The 20,588-nt window shown below is 45.9% G+C and overlaps 1 protein-coding gene across 6 annotated transcripts in view; it reads right to left on the minus strand.

Moving 5' to 3' along the window:
- Positions 1-20,588, minus strand: part of PDPR (pyruvate dehydrogenase phosphatase regulatory subunit) — a 44,934-nt gene that overhangs the window by 14,159 nt on the left and 10,187 nt on the right. For 4 of the 6 annotated variants that reach the window (XM_038008272.2, XM_038008269.2, XM_073015565.1 and 1 more), the window contains 11 exons: positions 16,069-16,202; positions 14,589-14,670; positions 14,332-14,495; positions 12,915-13,036; positions 12,038-12,155; positions 11,150-11,299; positions 6,143-6,335; positions 4,975-5,099; positions 1,635-1,790; positions 1,303-1,436; positions 176-324 (listed from right to left, as the gene is read on the minus strand). In XM_038008272.2, the coding sequence (XP_037864200.1) occupies positions 176-324; positions 1,303-1,436; positions 1,635-1,790; positions 4,975-5,099; positions 6,143-6,335; positions 11,150-11,299; positions 12,038-12,155; positions 12,915-13,036; positions 14,332-14,495; positions 14,589-14,670; positions 16,069-16,202 (1,527 nt within the window). Of the gene's footprint in view, positions 1-175; positions 325-1,302; positions 1,437-1,634; positions 1,791-4,974; positions 5,100-6,142; positions 6,336-11,149; positions 11,300-12,037; positions 12,156-12,914; positions 13,037-14,331; positions 14,496-14,588; positions 14,671-16,068; positions 16,203-20,588 lie in introns of those variants that run through there. The other 2 variants (XM_073015567.1, XM_038008275.2) reach the window with 2 other exon arrangements.

Raw genomic sequence — 20,588 nt, forward strand, 5'->3', positions numbered from 1 at the left:
CCTCCTGGTGATTTCTTTTTGTTTAGGACTGCTAATAAACTGGTTTTGATTTCATGTAATGATTCTTAGTCCCTGGGATTTATGGTTCCTGGAGAAGCTCCTGAGAGCCTCTGCTACAGTACCCCTAAGAAATCAATGTGTTGGAGGGAGCAGAGAGGACGGCAGCTCATCTCACCTGCGCTTGTTCAGTCGTGCTATGCTGCAGTCATTTTCATACCCTCCACCCTCGTTGAGCATGCCGGTATGCACAATGTGGCCCACAGGCACATCCAGGTCATTGGAAAAGAGGTACTGTAGAACTTCTAATGCCTGATCCCCAGTGGACTGCAGGGTTAGGGAATGAAACAAGAGAGAGTGAGTGTGAGAGCACCTGGCTGGGCCACATGGCCCCACCAGCAATGAACCTCACTGAGAAAATTCAATCAGCCAATTCCCACGTGACAACATTTACAGATGTACTCCACTGCAAGAAGCTCCAGGCAATGCTAGCTATTAATTCTTATGATAAACAGGCCTCTCTAGCAAATCAAAAATCTGAAACAAGGAGCTAAAATTTCACAAAAATGTTATGACACAGATGAAACACAAAAATATACCAGAATTCTTAAGAAATCAGTTTTTTGGTGTTATTTTTTAGATGGAGTCTCACTCTGTTGCCCAGGCTGAGTGCCGTGGCACAATCTCAGCTCACTGCAACTACCACCTCCTGAGTTCATGTGATTCTCCTGCCTCAGCCTCCCTACTAGCTGGGATTATAAGCGCCCGCTACCATGCCCGGCTTTTTCTTTCTTTTTTTTTTTTTTTTGAGACATTCGTTCTTGTCACCCAGGCTGGAGTGCCACGGTGCAATCTCAGCTCACTGCAGCCTCCATCTCCTGGTTTCAAGCAATTTTCCTGCCTCAGCCTCCCAAGTAGCTGGGATTAGCCCGCCACCACGCCTGGCTAATTTTTTGTATTTTTGGTAGAGACAGTTTCACCACGTTGGCCAGGCTGGTCTTGAACTCCTGATCTCAGCTGATCTGCCCGTCTTGGCCTCCCAAACTGCTGGGATGACAGGTGTGAGCCACCACTCCTGGCCTTAATTTTTGTATTTTTAGTAGAAACGGGCTTTCACCATCTTGGCCAGGCTGGTCTCGAACTCCTGACCTCAGGTGATCCATGCCCCCTTGGCCTCCCAAAGTGCTGGGAATACAAGCATGAGCCACTGAACCCACTCAGGAATCAGTTTTGAAGAAGAAAAACAAAAGGCATTCAATAAATATGCAGTTTCCTAATCCATTATTTTGGTTCCCAAATACTTACTGTTATCTCAAACTTTGTGAAAGAGGACATGTCAATGACACAAACAGCTTCCTTACAGCACTTGACTTCAGACTCCACGATGTCAAACCAGTCTGGCTTATAGAAAGTCTTGCTCTGCTCCAATGCCAGGAGGTCTACGGAATGGAAAAATCACAAGGTGGAAAGAAAATGAGGGAACTTACACTGGGGAGTCTCCCTGTAGAGTTTAGTGTAGTCCAGGTGGTTCTTATTCTTCTGTAACACATTCTAGCTTATGCACTTGAAAATACATTTTATTAATTCCCAGTACAAAAAAAAAAAAAAAGAGCAAAAATGAGAATGTGACTTCTTACCCTTGTCAGGGGGAACAAAGTACTTTGGCCTCTCAAATCCGTGTTTCTCCATCCACCTGGCTCCCTGTGCATCCAGCCGGTCGTAGAGAGGAGAGGTGCGTAACTGCCTACCGGTCTGGAAGTCCCAGCGGGGAACCTTCAGATCATACATCAAAGCTAGACAGACAAGAGTAGTCTATTCAAGCCCAAGACACACATTCGCAATCTGAGTAGCCAATATCCACTAGACTCTGAAGCTGTTTCTATTCAAAAGAGCTTTCCAGGCTAACATAGTCTTTTTTTTTTTTTTTTTTTTTTTTGGAGATGGAGTTTTGCTCTTGTTGCCCAGGCTGGAGTGCAGTGGCACAATCTCGGCTCACTGCAACCTCCGCCTCCGAGGTTTAAGCGATTCTCCAGCCTCAGCCTCCCGAGTAGATGGGATTACAGGCACGCGCCACCGTGCCAGGCCAATTTTTTGTATTTTTAGTAGAGACGGGGTTTCTCCATGTTGGTCAGGCTGGTCTCAAACTCCTGACCTCAGGTGATCTGCCTGCCCCGGCCTCCCGAGTGCTGGGATTACAAGTGTGAGCCACTGTGCCCAGCCCAATTTCCAGGCTAACGGAGTCTAATTTTCAAAATTACCGAGTGTATCAGGCATGCTCCAGAAGGAAAGACAATCCTGACAAGCTGCTGTCATCCCTCCCTGGAGGTACAGAGCTACGTGTCACGGCATGACACGGCCTGCATTCACATTCAGCATTCCACATTAGTTGGGAGAAAAGTCAGGGTCCTAAACCTTGCTAAGCTTCATAGCAGAGATGAAGGTTACTAAGTGGGACACAGGTGGTAACAAAGTGCGAAAAAACAGCACTCAATTCTTCATCGTGCCTGTGTTAGGATCTCAGACCTATTATAGACATTTCCTCCCTGATAACTTACTTCTCAAGTGAAAGGTTATGTATTGTAGCTTGATTAGGTGGCTCTGAAATCTGAGAAGTTACATTCTATTGTACCAATGACATTATTCACACAACAAAGCTAGGGTCAGTATTCGTTTCTCTTAGGCCGGGTGCGGTGGCTCATGTCTGTAAACCCAGCACTTTGGGAGTTCAAGGAAGGCAGATCATGAGGTCAGGAGTTCGAGATCAGCCTGGCCAACATGGTGAAACCCTGTCTCTACTAAAAATACATAAATTAGCCAAGCATGGTGGCAGGCACCTGTTATACCAGCCACTCGGGAGGCTGAAGCAGGAGAATTGCTTGAACCCAGGAGGCAGAGGTTGTAGTGAGCCGAAATTGTGCCATTGCACTCCAGCCTGGGCAATAGAACAAGACTGTCTCGGGTGGGGGGGGAGGGAATTCATTTCCCTTAATGTCCAATCTTCAACAACAAGAAGTAAAAAAAGCCAGAAAAGTGTGATCTGTGGTCCCTTGCAAAGAGAAGACCTGATCTCACACCATTCCAAACAAAAGGTACATCAAGGCTGGGGGAGGTTGGGAGACAGAAGGAAGCCTGGTGGGGTTCTCTGCATGGTGACAATCTGTCCATATCCTGGTACTTTAGGTTCTACCTTCCCCATTTTCTTTTCTTTTTTTTTTTTTTGAGACGGAGTCTCACTCTATCGCCCAGGCTAGAGTGCAGTGGTACGATATTGGCTCACTGCAACCTCCACCTCCCAGGTTCAAGTGATTGTCCTGCCTCAGCCTTCCAAGTAGCTGGGATCACAGGCACGTACCACCACACCTGGCTACATTTTTATATTTTTAGTAGAGACAGGGTTTCGCCATGTTGGTCAGGCTAGACCTCCTGACCTCAAGTGATCCGCCCACCTCGGCCTCCCAAAGTGCTGGGATTACAGGCATAAGCCACCGCGCCTGGCACCTTCCTCATTTTCTATGTGCCTGCCATTTCTATTTCATGAGAATTGGAGAAGATTACCAAAAGTGTCATATCACCAAGGAGAAGCTCAAGCTCAATTATGATTTGCACAGGTTCCAAAGTAACGATGGGTGGGGAAATCTAGGCTTATAATAGTTCACCTCTGAAAAAAAAAAAAAAAACTTTTATTTTTTATTTTTTTGAGACAGGGTCTCACTCCCACTGCCCAGACTGGAGTATGTAGTGGCGCCGTCATGGCTCACTGCAGCCTCAACTTCCCCAGGTGATTCGCCTACCTCAGCCTCCCAAGTAGCTGGGATTTTAGGTGTGTGCCACTACGCAGGGCTAATTTTTTGGTTTTGGTTTTAGTACAGACAGAGTTTTGCTACATTGTCTAGGCTGGTCTCAAACTCCTGACCTCAAGTGATCTGCCTCCCTCAGCATCCCACAGTGCTGGGATTACAGGCATGAGCCACCACGCCCAGCCAAGTTCAACATTTTAACCAAAGTATTTGCTAAAATTAAAGAACCTTAGCAGTTAAACATATCGCTGTTAGGTCCTTCATCTCCATGGATGTACATCCTCTTCCCAGGCCAAAAGTGAGCACTCAGGCATTAAAGGCCATCCAGAGTCCTCACCATCAATGTTGTTCAACTACCAACTAACAGTTTACTTGTAACCAAGAATGGTGGTCACAGTCAACACAGAAACTTAGTGCTGAGCATAAGTATATCCAAAATATTTAGATATCATTTGGCAAAGTCTGAGAACAGCTCCTCAGTACAGGAAAATGAAATTACAACTTGAACCCACATGGTTTGGTTCAATTCCTGATACAAAAGCTTTCTAAGGGTTTCCTAGAAAATAAATCAGAGACCAAGGTAGAATAACAAATTAAGATGAAGTGGCCAATCCTTCAAAGTTGCAGCAGGGTGAGAACAAGGGAGTGAGAGCAGGAATGTATGTTTTGTATTTATATGAGAAGTGGTTCCCAATCTCGCTGCTGTAGGGTGGATTAACGATGAAAGTCACTCACGGAAGCCTGAAGCTCTGAGAATAACTTGGAAAAATTCTCTGACTTGGAAAGAAAAAACTAAGTGGGGAACGAGAAAGCATTTTCTCAAAAAAAAAAAAAAAGTGGGAGTGAGAAAGCATTCACTTCGACGTAGGGGCTGCTCTCAAGGCAAACTGGGAAGAATGCATTGCTTAGAATATTTAGGAAGCTGCTATGTACCATCTGTAAATCCTATTCTACTTTCTTGTTCCCAGAAGGAAACAAAGTCCGATGCACTGAAGAAAATGTTATGTATATATCACGAGGTGCTTAAAGCCCCTTACTCAGGCCTGAAACAGTCAAATCAGATGCCCAACTCAAAGCGCTTATTAAAGAACTGAGGAAAACTCTGCTCCTTCTGAATGACAACAAGGACCACTGGGAAGATACCTGCAACTAGGAGCAACTGCGATAATGCTTCACTTACGCATGACTTCCATGACCCGGTGGCGCAGAAAGGTACGGCTGCTCTGGAGGGCTCCAAAACGTTTCAGGTCCAATTCCCAAACGTTTTCTGAGGGATAACCATGTACCATCCATTCGGCAAGGTACCTATATAGACAAAGCGCAATTGTTGGGGCTCAGGTGTGAGATTTGAGAAGATAAAACTAATTTCTACAAATTGAGAACTAATAGAATCAAAAGACCCTAAATTGCCACAGACCAGCTGAATGGTTCTGGGCAATTTCCTTAACTTTTCTGGAAGAAACGAACATGGGTCTGTGTACTGCTCTGAAAAGACTACTATAAGGATTTTACCCCAGATGATAAGATTCCCTAGGAGGTATTTAACATATAAGCTGGTCAGACACATTGGCTGATGGCCGTAACCCCACAACTTTGGGAGGCTAAAGCAGGGAATTGCTTGAAATCAGGAGTTTGAGACCAACCTGGGCAACATAGTAAGACTCTGTCTCTACAAAAAAAAAAAAAAAAAAAAAAAAGTTTCAACATGAGCCGGGTGGCTCACGCCTGTAATCCCAGCACTCTGGGAGGCCAAAGCAGATGGATCACCTGAGGTCAGGAGTTCGAGACCAGCCTGACCAACATGGAGAAACTCTGTCTCTACTAAAAATACAAAAATTAGCCAGGTGTGCTGGCACATGCCTGTAATCCCAGCTACTCGGGAGGCTAAGGCAGGAGAATAGCCTGAACCCAGGAAGTGGAGGTTGCAGTGAGCCAAGATCATGTCACTGCATTCCAGCCTCGGCGACAGAGGAAGACTCTGTCTAAAAAACAAACCGTGTATTACCTAGTTCAGATACCTACCTCAATCAACATACTTGGCTACCAAACTCAAATACACACTCAAATGACCAATATTTGTTACAACTGAAAAAGTATAAAAGAATTTCCCACAGGATCTGTGGCTAACTCCAAAAGATGAGTTGCAAAAACATTTTGCCAGATGACATTTCTGGAACATGGGGAGTCTCCCATGCAGGGGACAACTCCAAAATTACATGTATCTTCTTATTAGTCTTAACATACTAGATTAAATATACCACACATCATATTAACAAGTAATTCTCGAAGGGAAGAGACCCAGCAAGCTGACTTATGTTCACAGCTGACTCTGAGGGAGAAAGACTTACTTTCCGGCTCCTCCACCAAATGAAAGGCCAGCAGAGTTCATTCCTGCCAGGACAAAGTAGCCCTGCACTGCAGGAGACTCGCCCATGATGCATCTCATGTCTGGTGTGAAGGTCTCTGGGCAATTCACCAACTTCATGATCTCCAGAGTCTCTAATTCTGGCATCCTCCTCAGAAGGGAACTCAACAGAGGCTCTGAGCAATAACAAACCCAAATAGAGTTCTCACCTTTAAGGAATTAAACCACTTTCAACCCCTCTACTTTTTTACTCCCTCTCCTTTCAGAAAATCTCTTGAAAAAAAATTTTTTTTTTGAGATGGAGTCTCACTCTGTTGCCCAGGTTGGAGTGCGGTGGCACGATCTCAGCTCACTGCAACCACTGCCTCCCAGGTTCAAGCGATTCTCCTGCCTCAGCCTGCCAAGTAGCTCGGATTACAGGCACGCACCACCATGCCTAGCTAATTTTTAGAATTTTTAGTAGAGACGGGGTTTCACCATGATGGCCAAGCTGGTTTCGAACTCCTGACCTCAAATGATCTGCCCGCCTTAGCCTCCCAAAGTGCTGGGATTATAGGCGTGAGCTACTGTGCCCAGCTGAAAGAGATTTTTTTTTTTTGAGACGGAGTCTCGCTCTGCCGCCCAGGCTGGAGTACAGTGGCCGGATCTCAGCTCACTGCAAGCTCCGCCTCCCGGGTTCACGCCATTCTCCTGCCTCAGCCTCCCGAGTAGCTGGGACTACAGGCGACCGCCACCGCGTCCGGCTAATTTTTTGTATTTTTAGTAGAGACGGGGTTTCACCGTGATAGCCAGGATGGTCTCGATCTCCTGATCTCGTGATCCGCCCGTCTCGGCCTCCCAAAGTGCTGGGATTACAGGCTTGAGCCACCGCGCCCGGCCGAGATTTTTTTAAAGACGAGCCAACTGGCCACTTATCACAAAGAAGAAACCTTGGTAGAATTACAGGATACAGCTGCAAAATACTTGGTATAAAGACTGAGGAAAAAAGATACTGGTTAGAAAGGAAAGCAGCATAGAATAGCAAGTAAAATGTAGCTACAGATAATAATCTCGAAGGGATCAGTGTGAGTGGAAACACTCTTAAATGGCAGCCACAGAGATTTTAATAAAAGGTAATGTTCTGAGCTGGGCATGGTGGCTCACGTCTGTAACCGTAGTACTTTGGGGCCAAGGTGGGCGGATCACTTGAGGTCAGGAGTTCAAGAGCAGTCTGGCCAAAATGGCAAAGCCCCGTTTCTACTAAAAATACAAAAATTAGCCAGTTGTGATGGTGGAAGCCTGTAATCCCAGCTACTTGGGAGGCTGAGGCAGGAGAATCGCTTGAATCTGACAGGCGGAGGTTGAAGTGAGCCGAGATCGTGACACTGCACTCCAGCCTGGGTACCACAGTGAAACTCCATCTCAAAAAGAAAAAAAAAAAAGGCAATGTTCTGCATTGGAATAGCTGCAAAAGACAGACTTTCACCCTGCTTTAAAGGAAATCTACCATTAGGGCAAATTCAGTGAGATAGCAGGAAAAAGATGAAACAAGACCAGAACTGGATAATGGGTACATGGGGGCTCATCACACTACTCTCGCCAGGTTTATTTAGTAGAGACACAGTCTCTAGTCTCACCATGTTACCCAGGCTGGTCTTAACTTCCTGGGCTCCAGTGATCCTCCCATCTCGGCCTCCCAAAGTGATGGAATTACAGGTGTAAGCCACTGTGCCCAACTTCTATCCACTTTCAAAAGTTTGAAATTTCCCATAAAAATTTATTTTTAAAAAAAGCCCATCAAGGGTCAGAGGGAAATTCTTCATTAGAGACTCTTTCATATCTTTTTAATTTGGAACTAGGTAACTATATTATTATTATTATTATTTTTCATTTTTTTTTTTTTTTGAGACAGTCTCGCTCTGTCGCTCAGGCTGGAGTGCAGTGGCATAATCTTAGCTCACTGCAAGCTCCGCCTCCCAGGTTCATGTCATTCTCCTGCCTCAGTCTCCCAGGTAGCTGGAACTACAGGTGCCCACCACCACGCCCAGCTAACTTTTTCTATTTTTTAGTAGAGACAGGGTTTCACTGTGTTAGCCAGGATGGTCTCAATCTCCTGACCTTGTGACCGCCCGCTTTGGCCTCCCAAAGTGCTGGGATTACAGGCGAAAGCCACCGTGCCCGGCCAATTTTTTTTTTTTTCAGATGGAGTCTTGCTCTGTCACCCACGCTGGAGTGCCGTGGTGTGACCTCAGCTCACTACAGCCTCTGCCTCCTGGGTTCCAGCGGTTCTCCTGCTTCAGCCTCCCGGGTAGCTGGGGTTACAGGCGCACACCATCACGCCCAGCTAATTTTTATATTTTTAGTAGAGATGGGGTTTCACCATGTTGTCCAGGCTGGTCTCAAACTCCTGACCTCAGGCGATTCACCCGCCTCAGCCTCCCAAAGTGCTGGGATTACAGGCCTTAAAGGCCAGGTGCAGTGGCTCATGCCTGTAATTCCAGCACTTTGAGAGGCTAAGGCAGGTGGATCACTTGAGGTCAGGAGTTCAAGACCACCCTGGCCAAATAGTGAAACCCCGTCTCTACTAAAAACACAAAAATTGGCTCTGTGTTATGGTGTGTGCCTGTAATTCCAGCTACCCAGGAGGCTGAGGCAGAAGAATTGCTTGAACCCAGAAGGCGGAGCATGCAGTGAGCTGTGATTGCACCACTGTACTCCAGCCAGGGCAACAGAGTGAGACTCCATCTCAAAATGAATGAATACATAAATAAATAAATAAAATTATTTTAAAATTTAATAAAACACTACACTAACAAAACAATTCTGAAAAACAAAACAAACCAAAAATAATTCTGGTTTTTTTGTCTGTTTGTTTGTTTTTTGAGACGGAGTCTTCGCCCAGGCTGGAGTGCAGTGGCACGATCTAGGCTCACTGCAAGCTCTACCTCCTGGGTTCACGCCATTCTTCTGCCTCAGCCTCCCGAGTAGCTGGGACTACAGGTGCCCGCCACCACGCCCAGCTAATTTTTTGTATTTTTAGTAGAGACGGGGTTTCACCGTGTTAGCCAGGATGGTCTCAATCTCCTGACCTCATGACACACCCACCTCGGCCTTCCAAAGTGCTGGGATTACAGGCGTGAGCCACCGCACCCAACCAATATTTCTGTTTTCTAAAGAGCACTTCAATTTTATATGAAGTCGTACTGAAAGCAGTCTCTTCCTAAAACCTAAAATCTCAGCAATGATTTTAGATGAATAAAGAATAAGCAGGGGTCAGGCACGGTGGCTCATGCCTGCAATCTCAGCACTTTAGGAGGCCGAGGTGGGCGGATCTCCTGAGGTCAGGAGTTCGAGACCAGCCTGACCAACATGGAGAAACCCCACCTCTACTAAAAATACAAAATTAGTCAGGCATGGTGGCACATGCCTGTAATCCCAGCTAATCAGGAGGCTGAGGCAGGAGAATCACTTGAACCGGGGAGGCAGAGTTTGTGGTGAGCCGAGATCACACCACTGCACTCCAGCCTTGGCAACAAGAGTGAAACTCCATCTCAAAAAAATAAAATAAAATAAAAAAGAAGAGCTGGGCACAGTGGCTCACGCCTGTAATCCCAGCACTGTGGGAAACCAAGGCAGGCAGATCACTTGAGGCCAGGATTTCAAGACCAGCCTGGCCAACACGGTAAAACCCTGTCTTTACTGAAAATACATAAATTAGCTGGACATGTTGGTGCACGCCTGTAATCCCAGCTACCCAAGAGGCTGAGGCATGAGAATCACTTGAACCTAGGAGGTGGAGGTTGGACTGAGTCAAGATTGTGCCACTGCACTCCAGTCTGGGTGACAGAGCAAGACTCTTATCTCAAAAAAAAAAAAAAAAGGCCAGGGGCAGTGGCTCAAGCCTGTAATCCCAGCACTTTGTGAGGCCGAGGCAGGTGGATCACCTGAGGTCAGGAGTTCAAGATCAGCCTGATCACCATGGCAAAACCCGTCTCTACTAAAAACACAAAAATTAATTGGGCATGGTGGCAGGTGCTTGTAGTCCCACCTACTCTGAAGACTGAGGCAGGAGAATCACTTGAACCGGGGAGGCAGAGGTTGCAGTGAGCCAAGATCGCGTCACTACACTCCAACCTGGGCAACAAAGCAAGACTCCATCTCAGAAAAAAAAAAAAAAAAAAAAAAAAAAAGCAGCTGGATATGATGGCTCATGCCCGTAATCCCAGCACTTTGGGAAGCTGAAGCAGGAGGACTGACTGAGCCCAAGAGTTCGAGACCAGCCTGGGTAACACAGCAAGACCCCATCTCAACAAAAAATTTAAAAATTAGCTGGGTGTGGTGGCAAGCACCTGTAGTCCCAGCTACTTGGGAGGCTGATGTGGCAGCATCGCTTGAGCTCACAAATTTGAGGTTACAGTGAGCTATGATCATGACATGGCACTCCAGCCTAGATGACAGAGCAAGACCCCATCTCACACACACACAAAATGGTAGAGATGACTACACACACACAAAGGGCTAGGCACAGTGGCTCACGTCTATAATCTTAGCACTTTGGGAGGTCAAGGTGAAAGGATCACTTGAGCCTCAGAGTTCGAGATCAGCCTGGGAAACATGGCAAGACCACGTTCTTTTTTTTCTACCAAAAAGAAAAAAATATAAGCTGACACCAGGAGTTTGGGGCTACAGTGAGCTATAATTGGGCAACTGCACTCCAGTCTGAGCCACAGAGCAAGGCTGTGTCTCAAGAAATAAAAAAAAAGGTAAAACTAAGAATCAAATAAAATTTTAAAAGAATAAGCCAAATGTCCAGTAAACAAGATTTTAGCCCCCTGAATCTGCTACCTAGTAACTTCATCCTTAGACCGGGCAAACTCACCGTGTGTAACCACTGTTGTAACCCATGGCGTTGTTATAATCATTAAACAAGCAACTATTCTTGAAAATACTTTGATAAATATAACATCTTAGACAAATATAAGGCAGTACTGTTATAATGTAGTTCACATACCAAAGTGATCCCAGTCTTCCTGTAGATTCTGAATCTCCAGCTGGTTCTTGCCCTCAGTGAAAATTGGTTTCGGGTTCTTCTCAAAGCCCCCAGACAAGATGCCACCCTGCCAGTTCCGAATATAAATTCTTCCATCAGCATCCACAATAGCTGAGGGGGAGAAATGACATGGAGTGGGGAGTGGAAGAAAAAACAAGGGCTTAGAGGCAAGTTAGCTTTCTAAATAGACAGAAAAACCAAACAAAAACACCCATCCCAATAATGGCTTTATTAATGAAAGAACATTCAATGAACACAGGCATTCATTAGCTTTAAAATACCTTTTGAGGTCATGGGGGAAGATCCTCCCATTTAGACTTTCAGTGGAGAGTGTTTCTCTGATTATCCCTTTCCTAGAAGCTCTGACTAGACCCCACAAGCAAACCACATAACTCCCACTGTGCCAAGCGAAAGTTTAACAGAAAGGGGGATTGCAGAGCCCATTCTAGGCATGAAGACCATCAAAAGGATGTGAGAACCCTCTCCTACAGTGCTTGGAACCACTAACTCACCCAAGTCTATCGTTTACCTATGATATTTCTACAATCTATAGCATTCAAGTCAAAAAGTCAACATGACAGTCCAAATATTCTCAATGACCTCTGTTTAGGACTAAAATTAGCTTGCAAAATGAAAACAAAAACAAAAAAATTTATTAATGGAAATTTTGGCCATCCTTTCATAAAGAGTTAATAAAGAAAAGTCAGAATTGGGTCCACCTCCCTGTAACATGCTCTAGAAATGAAAGACTCTTTCAGACACAGTCTGTCCTTAGCAGAAAGTTTTCCTTTTCAAAGGACAGGATACTGGCAAAGAAACAAGATTTTTTTAAAAAGTGCAAGTCCTCACTTGGTGTGCTGCTCTGCAGAGGGGTCTCCAAGGGGCGAGTCAGGAGGTAGAAGTGTTCGCAGGCATGTAGCGGGATACTAACCGGCTCCTCGTTGGACAGACCCAGCTCGTATGCCCACTACAAATGGACAGGTTTTGTAGGTGGGAAGAGGAACAGAAATACAAATGAGCAAGTTCAGCCTCTTGAGATTAATTCCAAGTGGCTTATGTGTGCTCTTGCTACAGTGTCAAGTGTGGGAAGTCAGCCTGCTTTAGTTCAATTATTTGGATGGGGAGCAATACTACACTTTTTCAGCCGTAGAAATTACTTTGATATCAAAGGAAGAGATATTTACCAGCTAGTCAAAGGAGCTCATGGGAACCAAAGGAGGTCCTTTCGATAAAATGCCTGGGTTCAACTACAAACCCCAAAGAGCAATCACTAAATGAACTTCACATGGCGAAAGTATTTCTTAGTTCACTTCAGGATCATAGCATGGAAGGCAAGAGCCAATCTGCTCTGAAAGAAGCAGTGTCCTGGAAATTAGTGTCCACATTCCTGACACAATAAAATAGCCTAATAAGTTATTTGCTAGGTTGTAGAATGAAATGTAACACCAAGACCCAGCGCCAAGGATTCACGTCAATGCCTGACCATTTGCTGGCCTTCCTGACCAGGATAGCACCCGTCAGCCCAGTATGGAGGAAGGACAAGGTCACACATGCTTCTATTTCGGACTAAGTATGGGTTTCTGATTTAGAATACCCTACAAGAAACAGTGTAGTTACTGATATCTGTATAATCAATCACAATACTAATCTCACTTCTCTACACCAAAAAAATCTTGGAGACAAACGTTAAATAAGAAATCAGAGCCCAGTGTTGGTGCTGACCTACCTGGCCGGCACAGTTGACAAAATACTGGCATTCAATCTGTCCTTTATCTGTCTCCACTCCAGTAACTTGACCTTTTTTGACCATTACATGAAGAACAGATGTCCGGTCATAGATCTGAACACCTGTTCCAAGGTAAAGAAAGAGTTGGTGCTTCATCTGATGTACCAGAATGTAGACATCTGCAGCAGGTTCTCCACCCAAAAGAAACACTGACAAAGTCAAGTCAATGCTTTATTACTTTATTTTATTTTTGAGACGGAATCTTGCTCTGTTGCTACCGGTGGAATGTAGTGGTGCAATCTTGGCTTGCTCTCTGCCTCCTGGATTCAAGCGATTCTCCTGCCTCTCAAGTAGCTGAGAATACAGGCGTGCACCACCATGCCCGGCTAATTTTTGTATTTTTAATAGAGATGGGGTTTTACCATGTTGGTCAGGCTGGTCTTGAACTCCTGGCCTCAGGTGATCCACCTGCCTTGGCCTCCCAAAGTGCTGGGATTACAGGCATGAGACACCACACCCGGCTCAACGCTTTAATTAAAAAAAAAAAAAACCTAGAATCACATCCTGAGACTATGTAAATGGGCCTTGCTCAAGATTGAAAATAGCAAGTCAGTTTAAAAACAGACTTTGGAACGCAATAATTAAATTCCAGGAATCACAGACTATGGAGCAGAGAGGAGAGGATGTAAAAAAGGTGCCTTAAGTGGTAACCTGCTCACACCATGGATATGATTCCCTGGACACTAGTAAGTTTTTCCCTCATTCAGTGCAACACGGGCTCATGATTTCAGGTGTGGATTAAACTTCCAAGGTGTGTTTTCACCTTGAACTTCTCAAGTCCTGTAGGGGAAAAATATTACCTTAAGTCCAAAGGGCATTAATCAGCCAGGCCCAGTGGCTCATGCCTGTAATCCCAGCACTTAGGGAGGCCGAGGTGGGTGGATCATCTGAGGTCAGGAGTTCAAGACTAGCCTGGCCAACATGGCGAAACCCTGTCTCTACTAAAAATACACAAAAGAATTAGCCGGGTGTAGTGGCGCACACCTGTAGTCCCACCTACTCGGGAGTCTGAAGCAGGAGGATCACATGAACCCAGGAAGTGAAGGCTGCAATGAGCCAAGATTGTGCCATTGCACTCCAGCCTGGGAGAAAAGAGAGAAGCTCTGTCTCCAAAAAAGGGGTATTAATTAGCACTAAAAGCAGTTCTTTGGAACTTAAAAAATGTGGCCCTGAGGGAAAACATTTATTAACAGATAAACAAAATTATAAGACACAGTGTTCAAAAAATGGAAGCTGAGTACCCCAAAGAGGATAATCTTTCCAAACTTGAGTTGGTGTAACTGTCTACTGTGAGACACTTCCTTAGGTAACGTCTTCCCTGCTAACCCATCTTAAGAAAATGCAAAAACCTGCTCACCATTTTGGGAGGCTGCACTTGCCAGGGCAAGAGCCACGTCAGCAGAGGACACCACTGCATCCTCGGGAACATGCATGGCCCCCACCAGGTCGTGCACGTTGAGAAGATGGTGAAGTTCGGCCACTTTCTTGGGGGAGATGATCTCAGAAGGGATACCTATGACACTGCCACAGAACACAAGGGACAATGACATTCACAGGCTCTTTGGCAGAGGCCTGTGTGGTAAAGTCAGGCCACGCTTCTAGACTCTTACGTACTTCAGCCTTGAGTTGATGCGCTTCAGGGAGATCAGTCGGTCCTGAGTTTGGGCCAGAAAGATTGAGCCTGTCCTTGTGTAACCTGTAAGAAAAATGAGCCCAAATGAGACAGATCAGACCAAAAGTAAGATGGGAGAGTAGAAAATGCACTAGATTATAGCTTAGAAGACATGTGATGAATCCTGGGACTGCCACTCAATATCCTTGGGCAGGTAAATCAGCTTCTCTGAGCTTCTTCGGAAAATTTTAAGAACTTCAGATGCGCTAAGGCTCCATGCCCTAACCAAACATTCTCAGCTAACAGTTTTGTGAGGTTGTGAGGATCAAATGAGATTCTAGGCCAGGTGCAGTGGCTCACGCTTGTAATCCCAGCACTTTGGGAGGTTGACGGGGGCGGATCACCTGAGGTCAGTAGTTTGAGACTAGCCTGGCCAGCATGGTGAAACCCTGTTCCTACTAAAAATATAAAAATCAGCTGGGTGTGGTGGTGCATGCCTGTAATCCCAGCTACTGGGGAGGCTGAGGCAGGAGAATTGTTTGAACCCAGCAGGTGGAGGTTGCAGTGGGTCAGAATTGCACCACTGCATTCTAGCCTGGGCGACACAGCAAGATTCTATCTTTAAAAAAAAAAAAAAAAAAAAAGAAGATTTTGGGCAGGGATTCCACCTTGAACCCATCCCTATTCTTCCTTCCTTTTAGGAAATTCACCCTTTCTCCTCCTAGTCTTGGGGGAGTGTAATCCTTGGCAAAGGCCACTCGCAATAACATCAGCTACCAAGAGTCAGATTCTCCCTTCTCCTTCCCCAGTATAGCCAAACAGTGGGCACGTGACCTAAGCTTACCCAATCAGACCCTCCTGAAATAGTCAGTCTTGAGCACATAGGTGAATGGCTAGAGGTCACCATCTCAAGGGCAGCATCGTCCAGGCCAGGCTGCTCCTGTTCTGGCTGAGGGACTGCCTGCGGTGCAGTCCCCACATCCTGGCTTCCAGGTTGCCTTCAGCTGGCAGCCTCCTCCCAACTCCACAGGCCCCAAGCTCCTCCCAACAAGCTCTAAGTTGGCCAGAGGCAATTCCTGTTGTTTGTAATCAACACACCTGATATAGAACCATAGTTACACTTGTGCCAATGACAATCCTCCTAAAATGCAATGACTCTTAATTCTTATGAAGAAAAAGTTGAAGCAATTTGGTATCTTATTTTCAAAAGAAGTACAGTCAGGATAATTTACATATTTTCTTAATTTATTAGTAGAGACGAGGTTTCACCGTGTTAGCCAGGATGGGCTCGATCTCCTGACCTCGTGATCCGCCCACCTCGGCCTCCCAAAGTGCTGGGATTACAGGTGTAAGCCACCACGCCTGGCCAACCCAAGTCTTAATTACCAAAGCAGCAGGCAAACCTGGCAGAGGACAAGATACAGAACTGAATATAACAGTCTCAGGGAGAGGCAAAACAGTAAACGGAAGACACTTGCTTACCTGTTTGGATCCCTGTTTCTTGCTCTAACTGATGGTAGAGTTTGTTTGAGTAGTCTGCCATCTTCTGCTCAATGGTCAAGTGCCTGGCGGTGCTCAGGATGCCAGCACAGAACCTCGTAGAGCCAGCAGCCAGCCTGCAGGATGGATGCAAAATGCTATTAGGTACATTGACATATCTGTGAATACAAGGTCAAAGTTTCTCATTATAGTACTGTTTCTAATACCAAAAGATGGAAACAAGCTGGGCACAGTGGCTCACACTTACAATCCCAGCACTTTGGGAGGCCAAAGTAGGAGGACTGAGGACTGCTTGAGGACAGGGGTTTAAGATCAGCCTGGTGGGCTGGGCGCGGTGGCTCAAGCCTGTAATCCCAGCACTTTGGGAGGCCGAGACGGGCAGATCATGAGGTCAGGAGATCGAGACCATCCTGGCTAACACGGTGAAACCCCGTCTCTACTAAAAAAAAATACAAAAAACTAGCCGGGCGAGGTGGCGGGCGCCTGTAGTCCCAGCTACTCGGGAGGCTGAGGCAGGAGAATGGCGTGAACCCGGGAGGCGGAGCTTGCAGTGAGCCGAGATCCGGCCACTGCACTCCAGCGGCAGAGCGAGACTCCGTCCAAAAAAAATAAAAATAAAAATAAAAAAAAGATCAGCCTGGTCAACACAGGGAGACCCCATCTCTACCAACAACAACAAAATTAGCCAGGCATGGTAGCACATGCCTGCAGTCCCAGCTACTTGGAAGGCTAAGGCCAGAGGAGCCCTTGAGTTCAGAAGGGAGAGGCTGCAGTGAGGTATGATCACACCACTGCACTCCAGCTTGGGCAACAAGGTGAGAAAAATGTTCACTGACATGCGACAGATTTAAAATTTTGGATAGTTGGCTGGGCGTGGTGGCTCAAACCTGTAATCCCAGCACTTTGGGAGGCCGAGGCGGGTGGATCACAAGGTCAGGAGATCGAGACTATCCTGGCTAACATGGTGAAACCCCGTCTCTACTAAAAATACAAAAAACTAGCTGGGCGTGGTGGCGGGCGCCTGTAGTCCCAGCTACTTGGGAGGCTGAGGCAGGAGAATGGCGTGAACCCGGGAGGTGGAGCTTGCAGTGAGCCGAGATCGCGCCACTGCACTCCAACCTGGGAGACACAGCGAGACTCCGTCTCAAAAAAAAAAAAAAAAAAAAAAATTTTGGATAGTTTAGGCCAGGCACAGTGGCTCATGCCTGTAATCCCAGCACTTTGAGGGGCTGAGGTAGGAGGATCACTTGAGGACAGGAGTTGAAGACTGGCCTGGGCAACATAACCAGACCATGTCTCTACCAAAAAAATAAAAAATAAATAAAAATAAATAAATAAAAATAAAGGCCAGGTGTGGTGGCTCACGCCTGTAATTCCAGCACTTTGGGATGCCGAGGTGGGTGGATCACAAGGTCAGGAGATTGAGATCACCTTGGCTAACATGGTAAAACCCTGTCTCTACGAAAAATACAAAAAATTAGCTGGGCATGGTGGCGGGCGCCTGTAGTCCCAGCTACTAGGGAGGCTGAGGCAGGAGAATGGCGTGAACCCGGGAGGTGGAGCTTGCAGTGAGTCAAGACTGTGCCACTGCGCTCCAGCCTGGGCGACAGAGTGAGACTCCGCCTCAAAAAAAAATAAATAAATAAAAGTTAAAAAAAATAATAAATAAAAGTTAGCCAGGCTACCTGGGAGGCTGTGGCAGGAAGATCCTTTGATCCCAAAAGTTTGCACCTGCACTGAGCTAGGATTGTGCCACTGCACTTCAGACTAAGCAATAGAACAAGACTCCATCTCTAAAATAAAATAAAATTTTGGAATTCATCTGTACAATGGAATACTATGCAGCTACAAAAAAAAGAATGAAAAGGTCTTTATGTACCAACATGGAACAATCATAATGAAAAAGCAAGGTGAAGAACAGTGTGTAAGGTATGCTCCCACTTATATAAAAAAGGGAAAAAATATAATAAATGAATACCCATACACACACACACACAAACCTACCAACACATAATTGCTTATAGAAGTAGAGAATGTAACTAGAACTAAACTTCTCTCCAGAGAGGAAAGCTTTTTGTTAGAAGTGAAGATTGAGGGCTGGGTGCAGTGGCTCATGCCTGTTATCCCGGCACTTTGGGAGGCTGAGACAGGCAGATCACTTGAGGTCAGGAGTTCGAGACCAGCCTGGCCAACATGGCGACACCCTATCTCTACTAAAAATACAAAAATTAGCCGGGCATGGTGGCGGGCACCTGTAATCCCAGCTATTCAGAAGGCTGAGGCAAGAGGATCGCCTGAACCCAGGAGGTGGAGGGTGCAGTAGGATCGCCTGAACACAGGAGGCGGAGGTTTCAGTGAGCTGAGGCTGCACCACTGCGCTACAGCCTGGGTGACAGAGCAAGATTCTGTCTCAAAAAAAAAAAAAAAGAAGATTGAAAAGGAGTCTTTTTCCTGTACACTCTTTCACATATTTTCTTTCCTTCTTTTTATTTTTATTTTTTGAGATGCTTTTGCGTTTTGCTATTGTCACCCAGGCTGGAGTGCAGTGGCACAATCCTGGCTTACTGCAACCTCTGCCTCCTGGGTTCAAGCTATTCTCCTGCCTCAGCCTCCTGAGTAGCTGGGATTACAGGTACCCGCCATCATGCCCAGCTAATTTTTTTTTTTTTTTTTAAGAGATGGAGTTTCGCTCTTGTCGCCCAGCCTGGAGTGCAATGGCATGATCTCGGCTCACCACAACCTCCACCTCCCAGGTTCAAGCGATTCTCCTGCCTCAGTCCCCCAAGTAGCTAGGATTACAGGCGTGCACCACCATGCCTGGCTAAATGTGTATTTTTAGTAGAGATGGGGTTTTGCCATGTTGGCCAGGCTGGTTTCGAATTCCTGACCTCAGATGATCCACCTGCCTCAGACTCCCAAAGTGCTGGGATTATAGGCATGAGCCACCGCACCCAGCCTCTTTTACATATTTTCAATTTTGAATCATATAAATACACTGCCTACTCAAAAGTACATAAACTTTACATGGAAAAAAACATTCTCTAATTTGTGGTAGCAACAGAATATAAAGAGCTCCCAAAGACCCAGTTTTGCAAGGGACCCATATGTCAGGAAAGCAGGTGGGGCTTCTAAGGTCATTTTCCCCAAATTATTTATCACTCAGTAAATAAACTACCATCTGTGTCAGCATGCCTGTCACTTGAGTTTACTGTATTTACTCTAACAATGATATTTTCCACGTAAGACTGTCAGCTCCCTGAAGAGATTTTTCTATCATCTTTGTAACTGTGTGGAGCTCCACCCCAGGTGGGAGTTCCATTATCTGGCTGGTGGTCAGCACCTATAGCTCTGGTGATGTCTCTGCTGGGATAGCACTCCTCGAGCAGCTCTGACAGCGGCTCTTGCCCTTGGGGGTACATTAGAGTTCCCCAGGAAGCTTTTAAAAATACTGATGCCTGGCTCACCCTTAGAGATTCTGGTTTGTTCTGGGGAGAGGTCTGGGCATTGGTAATTGTTAAAAGCTCCCCAGCTGATTCTACTGTGCAGACAGATTTAAGAATCATTGATCTATGAGAACAATAGTGAAGATGGAGAAGAGGAACAATTATAGACAAAGGGGAGTATAAAACCATTTCACAAGTCACTGATAAGGCATAAAAATAATAATTATTTTTTGAGACAGTCTCACTCTGTTGCCCAGGCTGGAGGGCAGTGGTACAAACTCGGCTCACTGCAATCTCCGCTTTCCAGGTTCAAGCAATTCTCCTGCCTCAGACTCCTGAGTAGCTGGGATTACAGGCGCATGCCACCATGCCCAGCTAATTTTTGCATTTTTAGTAGAGACAGGGTTTTGTCATGTTGGGCAGCCTGGTCTTGAACTCCTGACCTCAGGTGATCCACCCACCTTGGCCTCCCGAAGTCCTGGAATAATAGGCATGAGCCACTGCACTCGGCTTAGGCATAATTTTTTTTTTTTTGAGACCGAGTCTTGCTCTGTTGCCCAGGCTGGGGTGCAATGGCATGATCTTGGCTCACTGCATCCTCTACCTCCTGGGTTCAAGCAATTCTCCTGCCTCAGCCTCCCAAGTAGCTGGGATTACAGGTGCACACAACCACTCCCAGTTAATTTCTGTATTTTTAGTAGAGACAGCATTTCACCATGTTGGCCAAGCTGGTATCGAACTCCTGACCTCAGGTGATCCACTCGCCTTGGCCTCCCAAAAATGAACCTCCCTAGAGTCTTCCACTTACAAACATTTACACTGAAATTAGTTTATCATTTTCTGTGGAAATACCTGATAATTAAATTTGAAAGATTTCAAAAAATAGGAGACAGACTTTGACATCAAGGAAGCATTATGAGGCCAGGTGTGGTGGCCCACACCTGTAACCCCAGTACTTTGGGAGGTTGAGGTGGATGGATCACTTGAGCCCAGGAGTTTAAAGCCAGCCTGAACAACATGGTGAAATCACATCTCTACCAAAAATACAAAAAATTAGCC

Source organism: Chlorocebus sabaeus, chromosome 5 (genome assembly GCF_047675955.1).
Source record: "Chlorocebus sabaeus isolate Y175 chromosome 5, mChlSab1.0.hap1, whole genome shotgun sequence".
Taxonomy (NCBI): Eukaryota; Metazoa; Chordata; class Mammalia; order Primates; family Cercopithecidae; genus Chlorocebus; species Chlorocebus sabaeus.